The sequence below is a fragment of the Macrobrachium nipponense genome, chromosome 16 (genome assembly GCF_015104395.2).
Source record: "Macrobrachium nipponense isolate FS-2020 chromosome 16, ASM1510439v2, whole genome shotgun sequence".
Lineage (NCBI taxonomy): Eukaryota > Metazoa > Arthropoda > Malacostraca > Decapoda > Palaemonidae > Macrobrachium > Macrobrachium nipponense.
This window is the reverse complement of record NC_087209.1, coordinates 24,066,846-24,094,345: the sequence shown is the minus strand read 5'-3', so window position 1 is coordinate 24,094,345 and position 27,500 is coordinate 24,066,846. Positions and strand designations below refer to the sequence as shown.

Below are 27,500 nucleotides of genomic sequence, written 5' to 3'. Positions count from 1 at the left end.
AGAGTGTGTGAAAAATTACGTAAAATATGTGTAAATGAAATAAATCGAGCAATAACAGACAATTTAAACCTCGTAGCCTAGTGAATAATCCCCTACATTCATTGACAACTGCATTAAATATCTTTCGTTTCCTCAAAGGCTAGTATTTACGTTGTTCCAGTTTTGTAATAATGAATGAATTACTGTCATAACAGATCAGTTTATTCTCAGTGGCACAGCTAACAGTGACCTATTTCTAACATTATTTTGAGTATTGTTTTTATGTTAACGTTTAGAATCCTAAACAATATTTACAATAGCAGGTACACCATGCTCTTGTTACTGCATCATTTTCCAACGGTTATAAATATTAACGTTTGCTCAAATTCAGCCATTATTAATATATAAAACTGGGTACTTCTTTTATTCCTGTCCCCAAATTTATTTCTTCCTTTTAAATATTTCTCTCCAATAGCATGACATTATGAAATTTCACAATGACAAATTCATTTACCATTTTACACTAATTAAGACAGTCAGATCGAAGGTGGCCAGCAGTTTTCATGAATATGCAAACGATTATTACTATCTTATTTGAGATTTTTAGATTTTCAGGGTAAAATACTAGTACCTTTTGAGAGAGTTCATGTCAGATAGACTTTACTCAAAAGATACGAACAAAAATATCGTCCCATCCCACACCAATGGACCCCGAGACACACCTGAATTCTTTTTGAAAATTGTCTTGAAGCAAAGCACGTACGTTAAGCATTAAGGAACCCATGATCCCAACTCTCTCTCTCTCACTCTCTCTCTCTCTCTCTCTCTCTCTCTCTCTCTCTCTCTCTCTCTCTCTCTCTCTCTCTCTCTCTAGCCAATATTGATCCATTTATCAACAAGAAGCTGACGAAAGAATCCATTAGAAAACCATTCAAGGAGAGTTTAGATCCTTTTAAAAAGGATTTGGTTCTTAGAAGGAAATAGGGCCACCACTCCATTTCTCTAAGGATGGCCTACGTCCCACTCAAGTGGAATTTATCAACTCCCTCCCTCTCTCTTTCTCTCCCTCCTTCCTTCTCAAGAACCATGGCGTCTAATTTCTCAATATATAAAATAAAGGAAGGACTTTTCCTTCAAAGTTTGCTAGAGAAGCAGTGATTGCAAAGTTTGCTGGTCAAATGCAGAGTTTCAATGTTGCTCGAACCGTTCTTTATAATAACTGTTGACTGACTGATTTATGAGACTTCGGCTGTCAAGCCAAGCACTGAGGTACTTCCGGCTATTCATCACTCAGGACATTGGGAAAGGGGGAGTTGGAGTGTGTGGACAGCAATATAAAGAGAAAAAAGAAATAAAAGGAATGAACTACCAGTATCTAGAGGAGGCATGGGAGAAAACCCCGTCATTACACAGTTAAGAGGAGTTGGACAGCAATGATTCAGTATCAAACCAACAGGGATATCACTGCATCTGAAGAGATCATTTTCCTGCCTTTGCAAATCAGCAATAACCTTACAACTTCTTTTTATCTATTCTATTCATCGGTGAGTTAAGCAATAGCAGACTTGCACAGCACTTGCTAAGCTATTGGAAGCGGTAACTGAGCTTAGTTTAATATGAGCGATAATGGGTTATACCGAGGCTCTATAAGCCACGAGAGTAAGGGACAGTGTTAACAGTTCATACGAATACATTTAACTAGCAGTTCACAAGGAGGGGAGCGAATGATAACATTGGCGCTTTACTTCCGTGATTGCGCACCCCCACAAAAAAAAAAAAATAAAAAATAAAAAAAAAAATACCCCAAACACTGAGAGGAAAGCGATGGTTCTTTCAAGGAATAGAAAGGTATTTTGAGTTGGAAAATAACTGCAATACATGGTTGTAAGACGTAATTTCATTATGCTTAAAATATTTTTTTTGTAGCTACAGTAGTTGTATGTTGAGGGATATGAATACCTAAATGAACATCATAAACGTTTGCATAATATATATATATAATTAATATAGAATATATATATATATATATATAATATTAATATATACTATATATATATACATATATATAATATACAATAATATAATATATATATATTATAGTATATATATATATATATATATATATATCATATATAAATTATAATATACATATATATAATAATATATACTATATATATTTATATATATATTATGAATTGGTATATATATATATATATATATATATATATCATCTATACTATAATTATAAATTGGCAATTTAATAAACTATTATATATATATGATTATATTAATATATCGCGCGCGCGGCGCAACACACACACACACATATATATATACATATATATATATATACATGTATATTATATATATACATATATGTATGTATACGACTTTTGGTAATGATAAGACCTTTAATATAATTCGCGCAGCACCTAAAGAAAAATGGTGCTGTTGAATCTTTCTCTTACATAAATGACGGTACGTCATATTCAAAGCAATCCTACGTCAGTGGCACGTTTATCGCAATGTCGCCATCCTAAACGGGGAAACAGTTCCCTCAACGTCTCTCAATAAAGAGCAAATCAACTTTACTGTATACCTACCTAGGAGGAGGAGGAGGAGGAGAGAAAAGCGTTTGGAAAGAACATTGCATACGCATAAACCTGAATCGAGAATTTATGACCGACTTGTGCTTCATTCCAGAGCAAAGCTGTAAATCGCATTTTTCCGATACACTTCCCCGGCCGCAATTTACCGCAAGAGAAAGCATCTCTTCCTCGGAGGCGAAGACCGTGGGAATGACTTCCCCTTCGCGGAATAATAACGGAGAGGCAGCAAAGTTCGATGGATTTCCACAGACGGTGTGGGTTCAGGAAGGAGGGTGTGATGCGACGAAAAATAATTGGGAATTCTGAGATCGCGAATATCATGGCGATAACGGAGTAATAAATATTCCTGATGACTGTACAGAGCGATCACTGTACAAGAATGCGGCAGTAGACGTTATTTCGAATTAGTTTTTAGTCAAAGTGACATTCATTTTAAATATAGATAAAGATATGGTGGCTTAGTTCGTATGGCAATATAAAGGAATTTGAACATTAATATGTACTCTAAATTAGTCTTCGAAAGTATAATATGTTGGCGAACATGTGCCTTGGGCAATATAAAGAAATTTGAACACCAAGATGTACTCTAAATTACTCTTCAAAAGGATTATAAGTTGACGAACATGAGCATGGTACGTCTAATTAAGCGCTCACAGAATAAAACAATTATGCTGATCGTAATCATTATCCTAATACATTCATTCACTCAACAGGAAAGAAACCGGTAGACAAACCCAATATAAATGAGACTCTAAATCACTCAATTTCCCTGTGTCAATATTCGGCGATAATCATTATCCAAATGGATGTCTACCAGATGGTTACATTCACCGAACACGAAAGAATCTGATAAATATATCTAATGTAGATTAAAACTTCAAATCAATCATTTTCTTTCGTCAATATTCGGTAAGGATAAGCGTGATATAACCCTTGACCCTCAAAGCTATGGACTACAATACCAGCATCTTGAAATGATTAGAATCGACTCGATTCGCTTGGTGTAAACAGTTACATTGAAATGAGTGTGGCAAATCAAGACGAATCATGAATCGTGTTGATTCTTCATGAATTGAATCGATTCGATTCGCTTGGTGTAAACGGTTACATTGAAATTAGTGTGGCGAATCAAGACGAATCATGAATCGTGTTGATTCTTCATGAATTGAATCGATTCGATTCTTTTGGTGCAAACGCAAGCCTTACTATCATTACTGATGGTTGTTTCTGATATTTTTCTTGTTGCTTGCAGCATAGGTTATGAAGCAATGATAAATCTCAGGCTTTAGTGTTCTTAATTAAAGGGGCTCTCTGACAGCTCGTCAAGGAACTAAATGTGTACATGAATAAAAGCAATTATCTATTTCTATTCAAGTAAGCCAGACTCTCTGTGAAAAAAGAACCATTGATAAAAACACTGATCACCCATTCATCTTTCTTCATTAATTACATTCCCACGCTGATCTCAAAATACCTATAATTATTAGATGACAGAATACATGTAAATATACAAATACTTCATAAAAATATTCTAAAAATACACTAAAATCGTCCTTCTCTCAGTCACAAAACATTTCATCACAATGGCATTTCTTTCTACACATTTTTTTAAAATCATTATCTTTTCTCAAACGTCATCCAAGCCCAAGAAATTTATGCACGGGCTAATGCCAATTACTATATATATATATATATATATATATATATATATATATATATATATATATATATATATATATATATATATATATATATCATATACATATATATACATATATATATACTATATATATATATATATATATATATATATATAGAGAGAGAGAGAGAGAGAGAGAGAGAGAGAGAGAGAGCGAGAGAGAGAAGAAGGACGAGCAGTCAGACTTTTTAGGACTGCCAGTAAAGTGATACAAACCAAACAAGATAATCAGTGAGTTTTGGAAGTCAAAATTTTCGGGAGGCAAAATCGGCTGCTATCTAATCCTTCCTTCTGGGCGTTGTGCCATTTTGCTAGGATTTACCTTCAAGTTGGCAGCCATTCAGAATTTCAGACGGAGAGTGAAATGACGTGGCTTTTTTCCGGAGGACTTTTTGGCTCTCGTGGTATCCATAAAATCGGGTAAGAGCTATATCATACGATTCAAACCCTCGACTTTCTCGGAAGGAATTCTGTGTCACTGATGATTTTCAATGCGAATGCCGATGAGGAAGGAGCCCTGATACCCTTGCTTATCCAAGGGCAGATAGGAGTGAGACAAAAAACGAAAAAAAAAAAAAAAATAATAAAATAAAATAAAAAGGAAACGTGGCTTCTTAAAGGTTAAGCACATCATTTTCATGAAAGTGTAAATTCAAGAATATTATACGTTTCAATACAAATAATCACCAAAATACCCCTCATTGACCTTCTGAGAGAGAGAGAGAGAGAGAGAGAGAGAGAGAGAGAGAGAGAGAGTCTTCTCGTCAATCTGGAAACCGACCAAAATAAAACTTTTGAGTAACTCAGGTCTAAGAACTTCCATAACATCGCATGTGATGCCGTATAGTGTACTAACGAATGTATGTATCCTAATAATAGTACACTGAACGTGCACTCAGACACGCACACCCGCTCAAACACACATACGCACGCACGCATGCACACCACGACACACAAGACACACCACATATTGGATTGCAGCTTTCCATCTCCTGGAAAATCACTGGAAACCGTCTTATTGCATTTGACAACATCTCAAACGGTTTTCTTGCATGCTACGGTGAACATATTTCACGAAAGATTAAACATGAATGATTTAGGAAAACATCCCTCTGAAACCGCAGTTAACAGCATTTGTTTAAAGTAATATAAACATTTCCGGTGCATCTCTTATCTAATATTGCAATGATCACTAATTCTGCGAACGTTACCAGTTATGGGAATGTGTTTTGTTTTCAGTATTCTAAGAGAAACTCTTCGCAAAACTTGTAATAAGATCCGCACTTTTAGGACAGGCAATAAAAATACACTCAATAGAGTCGGATTCGATTTGCCATCTGCAGCATAATGATGGAGCCCTTTCCATCACCAAAACATTAATGCAATTAGTACCTTAATTGGAAATGGACTGTGATGATCAACACGGTTGTCCTTTAATTTACCGCACTGCATCATAATCACCAGCCGCTGATTGGGTGAGATACTAATGAGCACACATTAAGCGATGGATTGTAATTAAGCAACAAGAGAAAATTATGACTGGCGAATGTCGAGGCTGTGTACATTTCTGAGCATCAAGTTCCATTCGCAAGGTTTCAAAACTTTCGCCCTTTCGGCCAAAATTCGACGAGAAGGATAAGTTTTATGATTTTACTTCAAAATGTGCAAATACTCAGGAGGAATAAAAATAAGAGCCATTCTTACCAAAATAGTAGTATCATTTTACTACATCAAGGAATAAGAGAATAAATTAATTATTTTCAGTCGTTTCGAATCAAAATATCAAATTACAACGATCCCCAAATTATTCATTATAATTACACCAATGTCAGAACTTTTAACTAAACCGACACTTGTGACAACAGCTAGTTTAACTACATTAAACTATCAACTACTGGAACATAAATGTATAAATATGTATTCCAGTATAATATATATATATATATATATATATATATATATATATATCTATATATATATATATATATATATATATATATATAATTTATATATATATATATATATATATATATATATATATATATATATATATATATATACATACATACATGTATAAATAAACACACACGCATATGCATAAATATGTGTATGTACATAAATATACATATATGTACACATATATATATATATATATATATATATATATATATATATATATACCCAAATAATAGTTCTGTCATTTATGCACGTGACTTCAGGTTTAATAATTTTTAAAAATCAAACCATAAACACCCTCTTAATATAAAATTCATTTTACTCTGGGAATAACGTACACTCAAAGGGTATTTATTATTATAATATTATAAGGGTAGATGCTCTTATATTAATTCTAATGGTTACTTATTATCGTATAACATATATATTATATATATATATATATATATTATATATATATATATATATATATAGTAGTATGGAGAGAAGAGAGAGAGAGATGAGAGAGAGCGAGAGAGAGAGAGGAGAGAGAGAGAGAGAGAGAGAGCTCTCCAATTCAGTGACACAGTTCTGCCTGATAAGGAGAAATATACTGGGAAAATAAGCAAATATATATATATATATATATATATATATATATATATATATATATATATATATATTATATTAATATTTGTTCCCAATATATTTCTCCTTATCAGGCAAAACTGTGTCACTGAATTGGAGAGCTCTGTTTTAAGTGTTGTCTCATACATATCCCATATTAGTTAAATTCTCAGATGTTTATCCTATACCTACCATTTTCATTACTATTCAGCAGAGGAAACCTATTCGTATGGAATAAGACCAAAGGGGCCATTGACATAAAATTCAAGCTTTCAAAGAATGTGGTGATCATTAGGAAGAAGTGAGTGTAGGTTAAGAGAAATACAGACAGAAGAGATCCCACCTATTGAAAAAGAAAAACGATAAATTAATAAATAAAAAATATTATGAAAATGTGTTAAAATGCAATAATAGGTGTTTCAGTGAACCCCAACCGAATATGTTCCGCACACAATTTTACTCCTTGTGAAAATACTGTAAATTCCCAGGTGCACAATGCCTTCGCTAAGCCCTTTCAATCAGCATAATACAATTTTCACTGCATGTCCATTTTGTTGTAATGTAATCGTAGTGTGTCAACTCAATAGCGCCAACTATAGAAGATTACTATGGTGCTTATGCCAAAGGCTTTTATAAGTATGAATTAAGTATAAGTATCGGCCTTCACAGAATATCTGTTTTGTGAGTTCCTTGTTGCATTTATAGTACACTGAGAAATAATTCTTTGACAGTGTAATGTTTTTCATTTTTTATGGTACTGTATTTCACTTACCAGTATGCTCTTACTTTTACTGCATTTTTCATCTGTAAGCTGTTTCTTTGAATTATGCAAATTATTCTTTAAGAACCCTTTAGCCAGCTGAACGTTGGAAATATTTAGGTAATTGTATTCAATGTACGCATGGCGAAATGCAATATATAATCAACCAGTCGTCTCTAGAGAAAGTTAAAAAAGATTTGATAACGTGTTCACTTTAAAAATATTTTATTTAATAAGCTTCAGTGGTCATTTTTGTTATTTTCATATTGTTCAATGATGCACATAGGGGCATGGCAGTCCTAATGTAACTCAGTCGCTGAAATTTAAATGTGCTGATGGCCTTCTCTTTTTCCATTAGTGACAGAGCAGCCTCCTGAAAAGGGGCAGGTTCAACCATCCACATAAGCGTCGAGTACTCCACTGAAAGTGAGCATACGGGAGATTAACTCTCATGTTCCCAACTCCCACACACTGCAGGCAGGATCGAGAAACCTATGTCTCTAAAGCACCCTTATGCAATATTGCATTCCTTTTCATACAGTTACTAAAATTCCCCGGCCGTCATGGACGGCAATTTAGTAAATGGTCGAGAAGATATTCCCGACCCTTGGGACATTACGTACCGCCTCTAAGGGCGAGCCATTGTGCCGTTATCTGCTTACCAGTATAAGAGGGATTGGTAAGGAAGTAACCTGGGTTATAAAATTGAGGCAAAAGGTCAAACGTTGCGACTTAAAAGGTCAGCGCTGAAAGAGACACTGAACATCAAAAGGTTGATATTAATCACAATAAGGATTCCTCCCATACTTTCTAATTTGTCTTTCGGTTTTTTGCAACTGCGTTGGTGATCACTTAATAATGCTTAAAGGAAGTGTTGTTACGAAATTCTAAACAAAAATAAGAAAATAAAACAAGATAGAGAAATAGGATGAAGTGTTTTCGTTTGCAACTTAAAATTCCATTATTCAAACATTACATAACGAGATCAAAAATGCATATGATTAAAATGAATACCAAAATTTAATGTGCTTGCCTAAGTATTTTCCTAACTCTATCTCTGAGAGAGAGAGAGAGAGAGAGAGAGAGAGAGAGAGAGAGAGAGAGAGAGAGAGAGAGAGAGCACAATACATCGTATGTTGTGGCCTTAATAGTGTGTCGTACTCTGATTTCATAAAAAAATAACAGCCATCAGATGAAAAATAATTTACATCCGCCATCATAAAACTACTTATGATTTAGCTGTCTTGATAATTGCCTAAGAATCTTCACCCTTAATAAGAAATACAACTAAATGATCACTGTGATGACAATAGTGTAACTATTCTCTCTCTCTGCTGATTTGCCGTAATAGCTCTCAAAGTAATAACGAAATCCTTAAGCTTTATTTAATACTGACAGTTACATTACATTGAATCATTTCCGCCTTGCTGTATATGCGATAAAAGACTTGGGAAAATGAACATTCTCAACATCTGTAACAATTTGAGTAAGTCGAATATTTTTGGACTGAATATTGTATTATGTATTGTAACAATTTTAGTGCTTGCGCTCTTTCAGAGTTTAGCACCGCAAAAATGAAAAGCAGCGGGAACAAACTAAAGACGTGCCGAAGACGATAACGCTATGAACACTAGCCATTGTTACTTGATTGTTTTTCCCACGTAAAGAAATTTTATGTTATATTTAGCCATAATTGAAAAATAATTGCAATTTCTTAATATTTTTCTCAAGAAATTTTAATTATCTATTTAATTTTCATAATGAAACATAGATCGTTTGACACATGAGACTGAAAAAGCAAGAAAGGGAGATAGATAGAGTCCTGAGTGATGGAAGCAAAAGCTTCATCAGATCTGAATCCCAGGTCGTGTCCCCTGTGCCAGGTAAGCAAGTGTAAGCAGTTGTACTAAAAGTCTCCTTAGAAGCTGGATGATTGGCGACATTATAGGACAAATTCTTAATTTTTTCTTCTCATATCACACACGTCTAAAATCTGAAAGCACCAGCATATTCAGGGTGAATTTAATGTACGAAAAGACATGTGTGAATCATCTTGATTGCATGAATGATGCAAAATCCGGAGATAGGTAAACACAAATTGAAGAATTAAATGCTCCTTTCTTCACTTTTACTGGCTGCTTTTGTCACTCACCACTCTCTCTCTCTTTTCCAGTCTCATGTGTCAAACGATTTATGTTTCACCATCAAAATTAAATAGAAAACTAAATCATTTTGAGAAAAATATTAACAAGTTACGACAATTTTTCAACTATAGCTAAATTTAACATAAAAATTCTTTATATGGGTGGGTAAAACATCAAATAAGCATGGCTGGCGATCGTAGTGTTATCAAACTACAGATTTTCTTTAGACTGGGTGGTCTCACTTCCATTTTTGTGGTGCTAAACTCTGAAAGAGCACAAGCACTAAAATTGTTACAATACATATTACATTCTAGTTAGCAGTAATTCCCTGTAAATATATATATATATATATATATATATATATATATATATATATATATATATATATATATATATATATAATATATATATATATATAACTATAATTTGCCTTCCTTCCTTGGGCAAAACGAGAGATAAATGAAGAAATTAAAACAAATTGCTAGTTTTCGAAGCTGCAGACGAAAATATGAGACACTGAGCGACCGCCTACCTCCCGGTACCAGCCAATCAGAGGCCGCCAAACAAACATCTCGTAGGAATAGGGCTCACCCAGGAATCTACCTTAAGTGAATCAGCTATACCTCTGTAACATTATTACAGTAGACCTAATAAGCTCGACCGTCATCATAACATTTTCAAAATAGGAATATGAAATACAACAAGTTTGCTTTGAATGTTGAAGTTTTATGCTGTGTTTAAGCTGCCTGGATGTAAAATTATTTATAAGCCTAAAATAAATAATCTAAGCCTTCTTAGATGTAAACTATCTGTTACTAATGAAATTGGTAGAGATTACCTGTTCTTTGAGGAATAAAAGATGACGATGATTTTGATTATATGTAGAAGATAACTTTTAATCGAAATATCATAAGTATTAACATTAGGGCATTTGGAACTCTTGTTTTTCAACTGGTTTAAAATATTAGTTTCTTAAAAGTCGTCCTGCTTCCTTTTGGTGTATAATTCATTCTTTCATAAGGTAATTTAAAGTGCAAGAATGTGTAGATAACCTCATATGCTTTACGGCTAGAAATCGATAATATAGAAATGTGAATGGTAAGTGTAAAGTCAAGAAATCTAACACACATAGGCCTAGGAACAAAATCTTGCCTTTAAAAAAAGAATAATTGTATTTACGAATATTTGCTATTATGCCACTGTTTTTTTAAGTATTTAACAAATATAACAAATAATTTCATATGAAAATCCAAATATTCCTCTAACAAATATAGATATTTTCAAGATTTCATTGTAGACCTATGTTACACCAGGGGTTGTCGTTGCACCGACACTAATGAAGGCGCCATACGCATGCTCCCCTCACACGTTGATATCAGTGGTCGCAATCTTCTTTTGTATATACTTATTTACATTTTTTCAGCATTGAGGTGCGATAGCAATCAAATAAGACTATTTCTAATTTTATGCTTGCTTTGGAAGCAATATTAAATTTATGTCAAGTTTTTTTTCGTTTCTATATTTAAGATTTTAACTGAGATTTGATGACGACTTCGTTTTGGTCAAATGCATCAGCTATGAGTGAACGAAAGTTCTGAAAATATTTCGTATTTTTTCTGAAATTTGGCTACACGGGACGTTTTCTTACAGTTTTGAAATATATGGCAGATTTCACTCTTATGAAACATATAATAGCCTTAATGTATGCAAAACTTCAGTTTTTGCATTGATTTAACAGATAAATATGGAGTATGTTAAGTGGCCAGTCAGCGAATTTTGAACTAAATCTTATGCAGTCATGTAGCATGAGTTCTGAGCATCATTGTACATACTGGCATGACAGTCCTAATGTAGCTCGGTCGCTGAAATTTAAAGGTGTTGATGGCCTTCTCTTTTTCCATTAGTGACAGAACAGCCTCCTGAAAAGGGGCAGGTTCAACCATCCACATAAGCGTCGAGTACTCCACTGAAAGTGAGCATATGGGAGATTAACTCTCAAGTTCCCGACTCCCACACACTGCAGGCAGGATCGAGAAACCTATGTCTCTAAAGCACCCTTATGCAATATTGCATTCCTTTTCATACAGTAACTAAAGTTCCCCGGCCGTCATGGACGGCCATTTAGTAAATGGTCGAGATATTCCCCACCCTTGGGATATTACGTATCGCCCCTAAGGTCGAGCCATTGTGCCGTATCTGCTTACCAATATAAGAGGGATTGGTAAGGAAGTAACCTGGGTTATAAAATTGAGGCAAAAGGTCAAACGTTGCGACTTAAAAGGTCAGCGCTGAAAGAGACACTGAACGTTAAAAGGTTGATATTAATCACAATAAGGATTCCTCCCATACTTTCTATTTTGTCTTTCGGTTTTTTGCAACTGCGTTGGTGATGACTTAATAATGCTTATAGGAAGTGTTGTTACGAAATTCTAAACAAAAACAAGAAAATAAAACAAGATAGAAAAATAGGATGACGTGTTTTCCTTGCAACTTCAAATTCCATTATTCTAACATTACATAACGAGATCAAAAATGCATATGATTACAATGAATACCAAAATTTAATGTTCTTGCCTAAGTATTTTCCTAACTCTATCTCTGAGAGAGAGAGAGAGAGAGAGAGAGAGAGAGAGAGAGAGAGAGAGAGAGAGAGAGAGAGAGAGAGAGAGAGAGAGAGAGAGAAGAGAGCGAGACGAGGAGAGCACACATCATATGTTGTGGCCTTAATAGTGTGTCGTACTCTGATTTCATAAAAAAATAATAGCCATCAGATGAAAAATAATTTACATCTGCCATCATAAAACTACTTATGATTTAGCTGTCAAGATAATTGCCTAAGAATCTTCACCCTTAATAAGCAATACAACTAAAGGATCACTGTGATGACAATAGTGTAACTATTCTCTCTCTCTGCTCATTTGCCGTAATAGCTCTTAAAGTAATGACGAAATCCTTAAGCTTTATTTAATACAGACAGTTACATTACATTGAATCATTTCCGCTTTGCTGTATATGCAATAAGAGACTTGGGAAAAGAAACATTCTCAACATCTGTAACAAATGGAGTAAGTCAAATATTTTTGGACTGAATATTGTATTATATATTGTAACAATTTTAGTGCTTGCGCTCTTTCAGAGTTTAGCACCTCAAAAATGAAAAGCAAAGTGAACAATTATCATAGGTGCCGAAGAAGATAACGCTACGATCACTAGCCATTGTTACTTGATTGTTTTTCACACATAAAGAAATTTTATGTTATATTTAGCCATAATTGAAAAATAATTGCAATTTCGTAATATTTTTCTCAAGAAATTTTAATTGTCTATTTAATTTTAATAATGAAACATAGATCGTTTGACACATGAGACTGAAAAAGCAAGAAAGAGAGATAGATAGAGAGTGCTGCGTGATAGAAGCAAAAGCTTCTTCAGATCTGAATCCCAGGTTGTGTCCCCTGTGCCAGGTAAGCGAGTGTAAACAGTTGTACTAAAAGTCTTCTCAGAAGCCAGATGGATGATCGGCAACATTATAAGACAAATTCTTAATTTTTTCTTCTCATATCACACACGTCTAAAATCTTAAAGCACCAGCATATTCAGGGTGAATTTAATGTATGAAAAGACAAGTGTGAATCATCTTGATTGCATGAATGATGCACAATCCGGAGATAGGTAAACACAAATTGAAGAATTAAATGCTCCTTTCTTCACTTTTACTGGCTGCTTTTGTCACTCACCACTCTCTCTCTCTCTTTTCCAGTCTCATGTGTCAAACGATTCATGTTTCACCATCAAAATTAAATAGAAAACTAAATTATTTTGAGAAAAATATTAACAAGTTACGACTATTTATCAACTATGGCTAAATTTACCATAAAAATTCTTTATATGGGTGGGTAAAACAATCAAATAAGCATGGCTAGCGATCGTACTGTTATCAAACTACAGATTTTATTTTGATTTGGTGATCTCAGTTTCATTTTTGTGGTGCTAAACTCCGAAAGAGCACAAGCACTAAAATTGTTACAATACATAATACAATCTATACGCTGTTTTTTTTTCCATCTGTCCATCCGCCTGTGGTGTTTTCGCATGGTAACACTATCTCCCAGGCAGTAAATAGTTACGCTTTGCGTAAGTTTTAGGTAAATAAAAGAATATCTGGGTGTAGATTTGCAACTGAAAAGTGTTTTAATAATTTACTGTACGCGAATTACACCGTTAAGATTCGAAATAGGATATTATTTAAAGCCCGAGACGCAGTGTTACCAAGCGCAAACACCACAGGCGGATGGACAGATGGAAAAAACAGAGTATAGTGGGCAGTAATTACAATTACCTGTAAATATATACATAATTTACCTTCCTATCTTGTACAAAACGTGAGATAAATGAAGAAATGAACACAAATTGCTAGTTTTCGAAGCTGCAGACGAAAATATGAGACACTGAGGGACCGCCTACCTCGAGGCCAGCCAATCAGAGGCCGCCAAACAAACGTCTCGTAGGAATAGGGCTCACCCAGGAATCTACCTTAAGTGAATCAGCTATACCTCTGCAGCATTATAACAGTAGACCTAATAAGCTCAACAGTCATCATAACATTTTCAAAATAGGATATGAAATACAAGTTTGCTTTGAAAGTGGAAGTTCTAGGCTTTGTTGAAGCTGCCTGGATGTTGTAAAATGATTTTTAGGCCTAAAAATAATCTAAGCCTTCTTACATGTAATCTGCGTTACTAATGAACTTATTGGTAGAGATTACCTATTCTTTGATGAATAAAAGATGATTATATGGAGAAGATAGCTTTTAATCGGAATATCATAAGTATTAATAGCAAGGCATATGGAACACTTGTTTTCCAACTGGTTTAAAATATTAGTTTCGCAAAAGTCGTCCTGCTTCCTTTTTGGTGAATAATTTATTCTTTCATAAAGTAACTTGAAGTGCAAGAATGTGTAGATAACCTCATATGCTTTCTGGCTAGAAATCGTTAATATAGAAATGTGAATGGTAAGTGTAAAGTAAAGAAATCTAACACACGTAGGCCTAGGAACAAAATCTTGGCTTTGACAAAAGAATAATTGCATTTGCGAATATTTGCTATTATGCCACTGTTTTTTAAGTATTTAACAAATATAAAAAATAATTTTGTATGAAATTCCAAATATTCCTCTAACAAATATAGATATTTTCAAGATTTCATTGGAGACCTATGTTACACCAGGGGTTGTCGTTGCACCGACACTAAAGAATGGGTCATACACGTTCCCCTCACACGTTGATATCAGTGGTCGCTATCTTCTTTTGTATATACTTATTTACATTTTTTCAGCAGGTGTGATAGCAATCAAATAAGACTATTTCAAATTTTATGCTTGCTTTGGAGCAATATTAAATTTATGAAAAAAATTTTTGTTTCTATATTTAACATTTTAACTGAGATTTGATGACAACTTCGTTTGGTCAAATGCATCAGCTATGAGTGAACGAAAGTTCTGAAAATATTTCGTATTTTTTCTGAAATTTGGCTACACGGGACGTTTTCTTACAGTTTTGAAATATATGGCAGATTTCACTCTTATGAAACATATAATGGCCTTAATGTATGCAAAGCTTCAGTTTTTGCATTGAAATAACAGATATGGAGCATGTGCGGTTGCCAGTAGAGCGAATTTTGAACTAAATCTTATGCAGTCATGTAGCATGAGTTCTGATCATCACTGTACATACTGGCATGACAGTCCTAATGTAGCTCGGTCGCTGAAATTTAAAGGTGTTGATGGCCGTCTCTTTTTCCATTAGTAACAGAGCAGCCTCCTGAAAAGGGGCAGGTTTAACCATCCACACAAACGTCGAGTACTCCACTAAAAGTGAGCATACGGGAGATTAACTCTCAAGTTCCCGACTCCCACACACTACAGGCAGGATTGAGAAACCTATGTCTCTAAAGCACCCTTATGCAATATTGCATTCCTTTTCATACAGTAACTAAAGTTCCCCGGCCGTCATGATCGAGAGGACATTCCCGACTCTAGGGACATTACGTACCGCCCCTAAGGGCGGGCCATGTGCCGTTATCTGCATACCAATATAAGAGGGATTGGTAAGGAAGTAACCTGGGTTATAAAATTGAGGCAAAAGGTAAAACGTTGCGACTTAAAAAGGTCAGCGGTGAAAGAGACACTGAACATTAAAAGGTTGATATTAATCACAATAAGGATTCCTCCCATACTTTCTATTTTGTCTTTCGTTTTTTTGCAACTGCGTCGGTGATCACTAATAATGCTTAAAGAAAGTGCCACAAAAAAAAAAAAAAAAAAAAAAAAAAAAAAAAAAAAAAAACACGGTAAAGAAATAGGATGACGTGTTTTCCTTGCAAGTTAAAATTCCATTATTCTAACATCAATTTATTCTTTCTCGCAAAGCAAATCACATAACGAGATCAAAAATGCAAATGATTATAATGAATGCCAAAATTTAATTTTCTCGCTTGTCAATCATGATGGGAAAAACGTGGAGAATAAATATTTATTGGGTTACGGTTTTGCATATTTCATATTTATACTATAATAATAGTGGTATTTAGTACCACTGCCAAAATCATTCCGATTCTCTTTAGTTACAAAACCAGCTGACAGATTATGCAATCTTTTTTTTTTCTAATGATGATTCGTTTGGTGTCCTTGAAGCTAATATAACAAAATCTTGAATAGGTTCCTAACTCTACCTCTGAGCGAGAGAGAGAGAGAGAGAGAGAGAGAGAGAGAGAGAGAGAGAGAGACAGATCATACATGGCCTTCACAGTGCGTCGTACTCTGATTTCATAAAAGAATAAGAGCCATCATATGAAAAATAATTTACATCCGTCATCATAAAACTACTTATGATTCAGCTGTCTTGATAATTCCCATAGAATCATTACCTTACTGATCAATACAAATAAAGTATCACTGTGATAACAATAGTGTAACTATTACCTTTCTCCGCTGCCAATGGTGCTCGTAACTTTATACTGCAACTTATCTGCCATAATAGCTCTTAACTTGATGATGAAATCCCTTAAACTTTATTTTATACTAACGGTTACAGAGCACTAAATCATTTCAACACTATCTTAAGATGTAGGAAGAGATCTGATATAAGATAGAGTTTTAAAAAAATCAGTTACTAATTAAGAAAAGCATTTAGTGCCACTACGAAAACTCTTCCGACTTTCTTCAGTTAGAGTACCTGCCGATAGACTTTCATATTATACATATATACATACATACATACACACACACACACACACATATATATATATATATATATATATATATATATGAATATATATTCAATTATATATATGTATATATATATTTATATATATATTATATAAAATAATATTATATTATATATATATTGTATGTAATGTATGTATATATGTAATTTGTATTGTAAGGGTTCTATCGACAGGTATTATAACTGAAAGAAAGTTTGGAATAGTTTTTTTCGCCAGGTGGCACTAAATGTTTTTGCTATATTAGTTTTACTGATGAGTTGAATTTTATATTATAGTATATATTATGATATATATATATATTATATATAAATATATATATGTTATGTAATGGTATGTATGTATGTATATTGAAGGTCCTATCGACAGGTATTGATAACTGAAATAAAGTCTGGAATAGTTTTTCCCCGCAGTTGGCACTAAATTTTTTTGTTTTGCTATATTAGTTGTACTGATGATATATAATATATATAAATATTATATATATATATCTATAAGCAAATAAATATATGCATGTATGTATGTCTTGGTATGTATGTATGTATTTGTATGTAATATGAAGGGTCTAATCGACACAAGGTCTTATAAAGTGAAAAGAAGGTTGGAATAGTTTTTCTCAGTTGGCACTAAATGTTTTTGGCTATATTAGTTTACTGATGATATAATATATATAAAATATATTATATAATATCTATATATAATATAAATTATAAAATAATGTATGTATGTATGTATGTATTATGTACTTGTATGTATGTATAATGGAAGGTCTAATTCGACAGGTAATTATAACTGAAGAAAGAGAAGAAGTCGGAATAGTTTTTCCCCGCGTTGGGCAATAAATGCTTTGCTATATTAGTTACTGATGATGATGATATATATATATATATATATATATATATATATATATATATATATATATATATATATATATATATGTGTGTGTGTGTGTGTGTGTGTGTGTGTGTGTGTGTATATATATATTATAAAATCACAAAAGTAAGCACGTGATTTTGTTTACCAGCAAAAGCAACAGGGAAAATTTTTGAAAAAGAAAAAACAGAGTGCCAAGTACTTTCGTGTATTTACCACATCTTCGGGGCACAAAGTAATACAAAACGTAAAAACTATTGAGCAAGAAAGCTCTCACAAAAGCAAAGTGGAAAAGAATTATATATGTATGTACAATAAGGCCATTACAAACAGAAACAGCATTCGTCCAGATTACCCAACCGCTTAACACCCCAAAAAGTCAAAAGAAAAAAAAAAAGTAATTGCCCAATGACCCAATTACTTACAGAAGAGAAAAACACTGACTATGTCACCAGTTTTTTTATAAAACAACTGAACTCACAATTATGAATAGTAACAATAATAACGGCACTAACAACATACTTAAAACATCAATAATCAAAGATTTGCTGATATGTATATATATGTAATGAATGTACATGTATGTATATCTATATTTATGTATATAATATATATAATACCTATATAAATATATATATATATATTATAATATAATATGATATATATATATATATAATATTAAATAAATATATTATTATAATATATAATTATATATTATAATATATATATATATAATTAAAAAACGGCTCACTTGTAGTCTTTGGAACTGGCAATTTGAATCTATTCTTAACCCTACCTGAGAGAGAGAGAGAGAGAGAGAGAGAGAGAGAGAGAGAGAGAGAGAGAGAGTCATACATATCTTTCTTACTGTTACTTGGTTTAATTTCCTTTGACTAAAAACTAATCTATATCCGTCCCTCTGCAACTACGCTTAACTGAGTGATTATGATTTCCTTATATTGACAATTGCCAAAGCAAAGTGTTGGCACCTTAACAATCTGTAATAAGAGAATCTAAAAAAATATATAAAAAAACAAAAACTTTACGAGAGATGACGTCTGTGGAAGTTGAATTATCTCTTTCCAGGAAAAACCATTATCCAATACAACGAAAGGATCACTCTGATGACAAACTCTCTATCTCTCTCTCTCCAAATTGGTGCTCTTAAACGTTGTACTGAAACTTATCTGGCGTAATAGCTCTCAAAGTAATGACGAAATCCTTAAGCTTTATTTAATACTGACGGTTACATTACATTGAATCATTTCCGCTTTGCTGTATATGCGATAAGAGACTTGGGAAAAGAAACATTCTCAACATCTGTAACGAATGGAGTAAGTCGAATATTTTTGGACTGAATATTGTATTATGTATTGTAACAATTTTAGTGCTTGCGCTCTTTCAGAGTTTAGCACCACAAAAATGAAATTTCAACCAAACTCAGATCGCGTGAATGTGGTTTGATAACAGTACGATCACTAGCCATGCTTACTTGATTGTTTTTCCCACACAAAAAAAATTATGTTAAATCTAGCCATAGTTGAAAATTAATCGTAATTTCTTAATATTTTTCTCAATAAGTTTTAATTGTCTATTTAATTTTCATAATGAAACTTAAATCGTTCGACACATGAGACTGGAACAGCAAGAAGGAGAGAGAAAGAGTGGTCAGGGATGAAAGCAAAAGCTTCATCAGATCTGAATCCCAGGTCGTGTCCCCTGTGCCAGGCAAGCGAGTGTAGCAGTTATACTAAAAGTCTTTTCTCAGAAACCGGAGTGATCGGCAACATAAGAGATTCTTAAATTCCTCTTCTCATATCACACACATCTAAAATCTGAAAGCACCAGCATATTCAGGGTGAATTTATTGTATGAAAACACTAGTTTTATATCATCTTGATGGCATGAATGAAGCAAAATCCGAAGAAAAGTAAAAACAAGTATAAAGAATTAAAAACTCCTCTCTTCACTTTCACTAGCTGCTTTTGTCACTCACCACTCTCTCTCTCTCTCTCTCACTTTTTTTCAGCCTCATGTGTCGAACGATTTGCTTCATTATCAAAATTAAATAGACAATTAAAACTTCTTGAGAAAAATATTACGAAATTATGCTTATTTATCAACTTTGGGTAAATTTAACATAAAAATTCTTTATATGGGAAAAACAATCAAATAAGCATGGCTACTGATCGTAGCATTACCAACCTACAAGGGAATGTTTTGGCCTGCATCTGTTGTCAATTTCCTTTTTGCAGTGATAAACTCTGAAAGAATGCAAGCATTAAATTGTTACAATACATCATACATTCTAGTGGGCAGTAATAACCTGTATACAACACATCATATATGTATATATAAATTATATATATAATATAATATATATAATATATATATATATATATATATATATATACATATATATATATAGTATATATATATATATATATATATATATATATATATATATATCCTATATATCCATATATATATATATATATATAATATATATATAATATATATATAATTATAATATTATATATATATGTATATATATATCTGTGTGGTGTGTGTGTGTAATATACTATGTAACATATATATATATTAATATATATATATATATATATATATATATATATATATATATATATATATATAATATATATATATCTATAATATATATATATATATATATATCTATATATATATATATATATATATATATATATATATATATATAATATATATATATATATATAATGTGTGTTTTGTGTGTGTGTGTGTATATACATATATATACTATATATAAATAGATATATATATATATATATAAAATTTTATATCTATATAAAATTTTAGTTACTGATGATATATATATATATATATATATATATATATATATATATATATAGTATATATATATCTATATATATATATATATATATTTTTTTTTTTACGTATATAGCAGCCTTGAGAGAGGCTAGATACGTAAACGGAAGTAATTTAGGGATTTCAAGAGGGAATTGCTTTAACTTACCGTAAGCTGAAAGTTATTATTAAGTTCTTTAGAGGGAAGGTCGCCAGAAAACTCAGCTCGTTACTTAACAACTATTTATTTACTAAAAGGCCCGTGCTGGGCTGGAGAAAAGGTAAATGATGGCTCCGTTGAGCCGTTATAGCTGGTTTTCATACACTTGGGTAATGCACACTTGCGGGCAGAGACGGCACGTGACTCATGGAATCTGGAAAAGATCCCAGATTAAACGAGATAAAAGGAAAAATGACTTCTTGCTTTGATTAAGGCTGATTAATTCTCTAACATTGGGGAAGGTAAACTCGAATGGTTCACTGAGGTATACACGAAAGCTTGGTCTTTAACAAGTCACAAAGGGGAGCACGTGGCCCGATGAGGACAAAGGGCTTTGAATGTAGAAAGGGGTAAAAATGAGAATTGAAAATTAATTTAGCAAGAGTCCGTATGGTAGTAAAAGGTGCTGGGTTGAAGTTTACACTTTCAGACGTACCTTTTATGCAATATTCAGTGTATCCTTGTAGAAGAATGCGGCCTGACCTCTGTTCAGGTCTGGGGTTCGTGTCCACACAGTACGTCGTGGGTAGGCCTAATTTTGGGAGGCTGGCAATTTGACCTCTGTCCGAGATCACGTCTCGCAGCCGACTGAGATCGATACTGGGTGTTTTCGAATCATGGGGCTTCCAAAAACCGCCTCGAGCATTGCCTGAAAGGTGGTAAACACAACGCCAGCAAATTGGGAAGGAAAATAGGTCTTATTGTAGAAGTCCCTAAAATCCATCTCGAAGCCTAGCTACTCTTGTGACCTGCCTCTCTTACCCTAAGCTTCCGTCAGACTGGAAATATCATTCCTACGACATACCCACTCTCCCAACAACAGTAGCTTCAGGAGACGGCATGGCTGCTACTTTTATAATTAAATATAACTAAAACTCTGCTGGGAAGGCGAGGCGTTCTATAGACGTAGCAGCTCCCCCTCCCCCTGTTAAGAAGGCATTCACTCCCTTTCGGGCGTGAAGGTCTTGGCTTAAATAAGTTGATCGCCTCGACAACCCAGTTCTCCTACTCTAACTTGAAGTTTTTTGAGCAGCGATACGGCTGACTACAATGGCCTACCTAACTTATAGGCAAAGATGCTAAGTGTACTAACTTAATGTAGTGATGTAATCTAGCCTAAGTAATAACTACGGGTTGTCTGTGACGACAGTCTACTCTACCCCTAGATAAGGTTACTTGAAAATTCTACTTGCTACTAACCTAATGCCCTGGTACTAAATCATTAGCCTAACCTACTCAATACAGTTAAATGAAGACGCAATCATTCCAGAGTGTGGTACGCACAGCAGTAGTTCAGCGACGGAACTGTTAAAATACATAATGAGAGGTAATGATGCGTGGGGATGATGAGTGGTTAATTTACCAGGAGGGAAATGCAATGAGGTAATTATATTTAAGTGAAAGTTAGTATTACAATGGCTAGGGGTTAGAGGGTTAGTGCTACTGGCAGAGATCAGGCTGGCTACCTTCTCTGGGTAGGTGCCAGGATCATTCTGCAAATGAATGCGACACTGTACCTCGGGCACAGGTGTCAAGGAGAGCATGTGGCTCTTCTGTGTTAGTTTGTTAATGATTGGTTACGTCCCTTCTTCTTCTTCTTCTTATTCCTCCAGGACCTGGCTATACCAGTCCTAGGAGTAGACGGAGGCACCGACTCTGGGGAAAGGCCAGAAACGCCGGCAGGAGCAGAGGCAGTGGTAGCCTGAGGGATTGCAGGAGAACACCCTACTTCGGGTATCTGCAGCAACCGTCGTAGAGGTGGAACCTACTGCAGGGGAGGCCCTCACTCCGGCTGCTGCGACAGCCGTCGTAAGGGGAAAACTCCAGGCTGACTCCTGGTCGGGCAGTTCCTGGTTTTCCAGAGGAGGTATGAAGGTTAGGTCTGCCGGAGGTTCATCCTCGGGCGACAGTGGTGAGGGTGAAGAAGACGGAACTAGTGATTGGCCATGGGCTGTGGTAAGCTCCATGCCTGTTGGAGGATCTCCTGTAGGAGGATCCTTGATAAGGTTAGGCGCCGGCGCTAGCTCGGGGCCAGGCGCAGAGGTCAAGTTCGGTGGTGGCTCTACGTCCAGGCTGGACGGAGCTTGGCACTGCTCAGTGCTGCCAAGTGGTACTGGCAGAGAGTTGAGGTCGACTGGACCTGTGGCGGGTACCGGAGGTGCAATACCTCTCAGCGTGCCCTTGGAAATGGGAGACAGAGGCTCCTGTCTCTTGTTGAAGGCTAGGCCTTGTGGAAAATGGACAGTGTCCGCTGCTGGTAGTTTGCTAGGGCACCTAGGCCAATTAGTAGAGTGCCCTATTACGTTACAGGTTTTGCAACGGAACTGCGAATGGTCAATCTCCCTCCTTGGTAACGGGGGAGACTGTTGGTGGACATACTTCCTAGAGGAAGTAGAATTTCGATGACTCCTTGCTTTGGAGTGATTTGTTGTGGGGTTAGGACCCTAGGCTTTTTGGAATGCGAGGGAGACTTCATGTCTTGCCCTAGGAGGAGGTCGTAACCTCCTGGGATGTAGCTTGCAACTGCAAGGGTACAAACCTTGGAGAAATGAGGTCGGGTGACTCTCAATTGCATGGTTGGAAGGATCAGCTTGATATGGTTGATACCTTCGATGGTGATTAGTTGTCGTCTATCGACGGTAGTCCCTCGGGGGATTCTGTCTTCCTGTATCAGGGAGATTTGAGTGCCAGAGTCGTCGTAGGCTCTGACGTGGCTTGGCTGATAATGACTTTGGAGGGGTGCGACTGTTATGGGGCCCTTAGCTGGGGGTCCTAGTGAAGAAGGATTGGTGACGGCCATGGCGATGGCAGGAATATGGTGGTTTGCACACCTCCATAGTTGGCAGACATGTGACCCCTTGCGGCCACAGTCTCGGCAGAACGTGTTCCAGAACCCTTCTTCCGTGGCACTGGATGATAAGGCTGAGATGGCCCCACAGGTTGCGAATCTGCGGAGTCACCAAGGCTGGCAGTGTGCTCTGGCACAGGTGAAGAGTCCTCTCTGGCAGTGATGTGCCGTGGGGAGGTTAAGGGAACCTCCGTTGAATCACCCTCGGAAGCAATTTCGGGGTTAACTGTGGGCTTACCTCTTCCAAAAGGGAGGAGGTAGGCGGTAAAAAGGTAAAAGGCGGGCAGGATGCGGCAGGAATTTCTATCTCTGGCACTGGATCAGGACCAGGCTCACAAATAGAAAGGATGTCAGGCTGACCAGAGACGGCGGGACTAAGGGAGACAGTGGGTGCAGGGCTGGATGCTGGCAGAGTGGCTGGAGCTAAGATACTCTCCTTACGGGCCTTCTCCCGCTTGATTTCGAGTTCCTTCTCCTTGAGAGCGAGCTCATGCTTTCGCTTTCGGTCCTCTTCCCTTGCCTTCCTTTCTGCTTCTCTCTGGCTTGTCTCTGGTTTTCTCTTACTTTCTTTTCTTGCAGGCGTGCGGCAGCCTGCTGCGTCTTTATCCACTGGTCAAGTGCTGGTCCAGTGTAACCAGCCTCCTTGCCCAGAGTTATGAGGGCTCCGAGCTTCTCTAGCTCTCTGGCAAAGAAGTCGCGGGAAGCAGGGGAAGACATTTCCCTTAGGCTGCAGTAGAGGCTCGGAGGAAAATGAAAATAATGGCCAGGAAAGGGTACTGAATGGAATAGGAGTGCCTACTGGGGAAAAAGTGGCACTCACTTGGAAATGGGTTCTGCAATGTGGTAATGAAAAGTGAAAAGACTGGGTGCTCGGTGGCACTTTGTGAATGGCACCTTCTGCTGAGGTGAAAAAATCGAATGAAGTGTGCTGTGTACGTCACACTTATTACGGGCGTTCCAACTTGGGAGACGTTGGAATGGGCTACCTGTACGTCTGTACAGGTGCGCGGCACTTATGAGGAGGCGGTTCCTTGGGTTGGGTCCCGAAGGATCACTGATCCCTTTGTAAGCACGGACATTAATGAAATTGGGCGTTCCGTAAGGACGGACACGCAGGTTTGTCAGCACTTAGGGCTGGTATTGCGGCGCTTCGGGAGGCGTTCCCTTTGTTGAGTGTTCCGAAGGATCACTGACCCTTGTACATGGACACACTAGTTACTTGGGCGTTCCGTAAGGACGGACACGCAGGTTTAATGGCTATCTGTACGGCCTGTACAGGTGCAATGGCACTTATGGAGGCTGGAGCACTGGTATCGTGCTGGTGTGTCCCGGACACTACATGCAGTATACTTAAATATACTGAAGTGAAATGGCACTGCTCATGGCAGAGGGTAATAGTGGAGGAGAGAAAGTAAAAGGTGGGTAGACTTCAGCAGCCAGTCGATGGACAGTGTCAAGAATTAGTGGCACTGTAAAATGGTAAGACCTGACGTGCACTGGTGGTGGCCAGTCCTAAACTGGTAACGACTTCCCTGTCTGGAAGTAATGAATTGGCGTGGCACACTGTGCGAATTGTGCTTGCGGTATACGCAAGTCTTTTGTGATAAAAGAAAATGAAAAGACCACTCGGGCAACGACAGGTAATGGAAATTTTAGGAATGCTCAGTCCCTCGCTGAAGTACTCGGTAAATGAAATAAATAAATGCTTGCAAACTGCAAATGGACACAGGCGCGTACGTATCACGCTGTGTAAATGAAAGACACAAGAGACTAAAATAATGTTAATTCTGCATGCTATAATTAATGGTAAGATGTAGTACTCTTGGCTTCGTGAATACTGTGTTCTGGTTTTCTCTCTCTCTCTCTCTCTCGGAGAGGGTGAAAAATGATATATGAATGAACTCCCTTATATTTGAATTGAACTACTAATGTTAGTTTAATATGACGCAACTTGCGTTAAATGATTTACTTACGTTAACGGTTACTGAAAGAATTACTTTTGAAAACGTTTTATGAAAAATGATAACGCGCTCGCAGTGAACGATGTTTACGTTAATGTTAGCGGCTTGCGCTTATGAAATGATTTGCGTTTCAATATGAAATTTACAAAGACGCGTTTTACGTTAACAGTTCTTGCAAGTGACTCTACTTTTAAGATTTACGTTAACTTTACGTAAGGACAAGTGAAAAATTATGGTAAGGATTTGAAAACGATGTTAGCAAACAATTGTAAATGAGGTTACGTTAAGTGAAATTAAATTTTCGCTTCAGCGCAGCGAGTGAGCGATGCGAGGTGAAACACGTGAGGCGAGAAGAGCGGGTTAGCACCACGGTGTGCTAGCAGTGATGGCGAATCAGCTGATTCTCTGTAAATGCGAAGGCAATTTACAACACAAAATACTACTTTCTTATTCAAGGCGAATTACGTTAATTTCTCTGGCAGGACGATAGATACTAGTACCGAGATCGATATTATTTACGTTAAAACTTCGAGACTTACGTTACTTTGCTTAAATTGTTTAGATAATGTTGAAAGGGAAAACAAACATGGCTGCCGCTGTGAATGAGACGAAGGCTGGTTGAGACCGCGCAGGCGCGAGAGAGCGCGAAGCTGAATTAGCTGAGAGGTAAGCGGTTACCAACACTTGGAATGAAAACTAAGTTAAAAATGAATACCCTCCAACATATCACGACAAAAGAATTGTACACTTCTTTTGCCGTAACTATTAGTAAACACTCCTAACTAGCTAGGCTTTCTAATACAGCAATAAACCCTGGCAAAGCACTTCCTAGTTTGATCTGGTCCTTTCTGGCATCTATCTGCACACGTGTTCGTGAGAGCTCCTACGAGGACAGCACAAAGTAACAGAAAATTCGCGGGGCAAATTGTTTGCTCGCCGCTAAAATAAAGCTCTGGCGCATTCGCCGTTACAATAATAAGATTTCTACCTACGCTCTTTTGACCATTCAACAATAAAAATACTTAAACGTACCTTAAGCTAACATTTGTTATAGAATAATCATATTAATGAATGGAATACCTTACCATGAGTCAGTGTGTCTTCTTTCCCTGCAAGTGTGCTTGATTTACGCTTTGTAAAATAATTTACAGTTTACGTTTTACAACGGATACGCGATTTACAAGCTTTTTTTTAAGCAAGCTTTAGGATTCAATCCAGGCAAGATTCGCCAATTTACGTATATAGCAGCCTTGAGAGAGGCTAGATACGTAAACGAAGTAATTTTAGGGATTTCAAGAGGGAATTGCTTTAACTTACCGTAAGCTGAAAGTTATTATTAAGTTCTTTAGAGGGAAGGTCGCCAGAAAACTCAGCTCGTTACTTAAACAACTATTTATTTACTAAAGGCCGTGCTGGGCTGGGAGAAAAGGTAAATGATGGCTCCGTTGAGCCGTTATAGCTGGTTTTCATACACTTGGGTAATGCACACTTGCGGGCAGAGACGGCACGTGACTCATGGAATCTGGAAAAGAATCCCAGATTAAACGAGATAAAAGGAAAAATGACTTCTTGCTTTGATTAAGGCTGATTAATTCTCTAACATTGGGGAAGGTAAACTCGAATGGTTCACTGAGGTATACACGAAAGCTTGGTCTTTAACAAGTCACAAAGGGGAGCACGTGGCCCGATGAGGACAA

General features: G+C 35.9%; 1 protein-coding gene across 1 annotated transcript in view; it reads right to left on the bottom strand.

The window, feature by feature from the left end:
* LOC135195290 (uncharacterized) overlaps nucleotides 1-16,787 on the bottom strand; it is a 149,482-nt gene extending 132,695 nt beyond the window's left edge. The window contains exon 1 of the mRNA XM_064221548.1: nucleotides 16,735-16,787. Within this exon, the coding sequence (XP_064077618.1) occupies nucleotides 16,735-16,787 (53 nt within the window). The remainder of the gene's footprint in view (nucleotides 1-16,734) is intronic.
* Nucleotides 16,788-27,500: the final 10,713 nt, after the last annotated feature.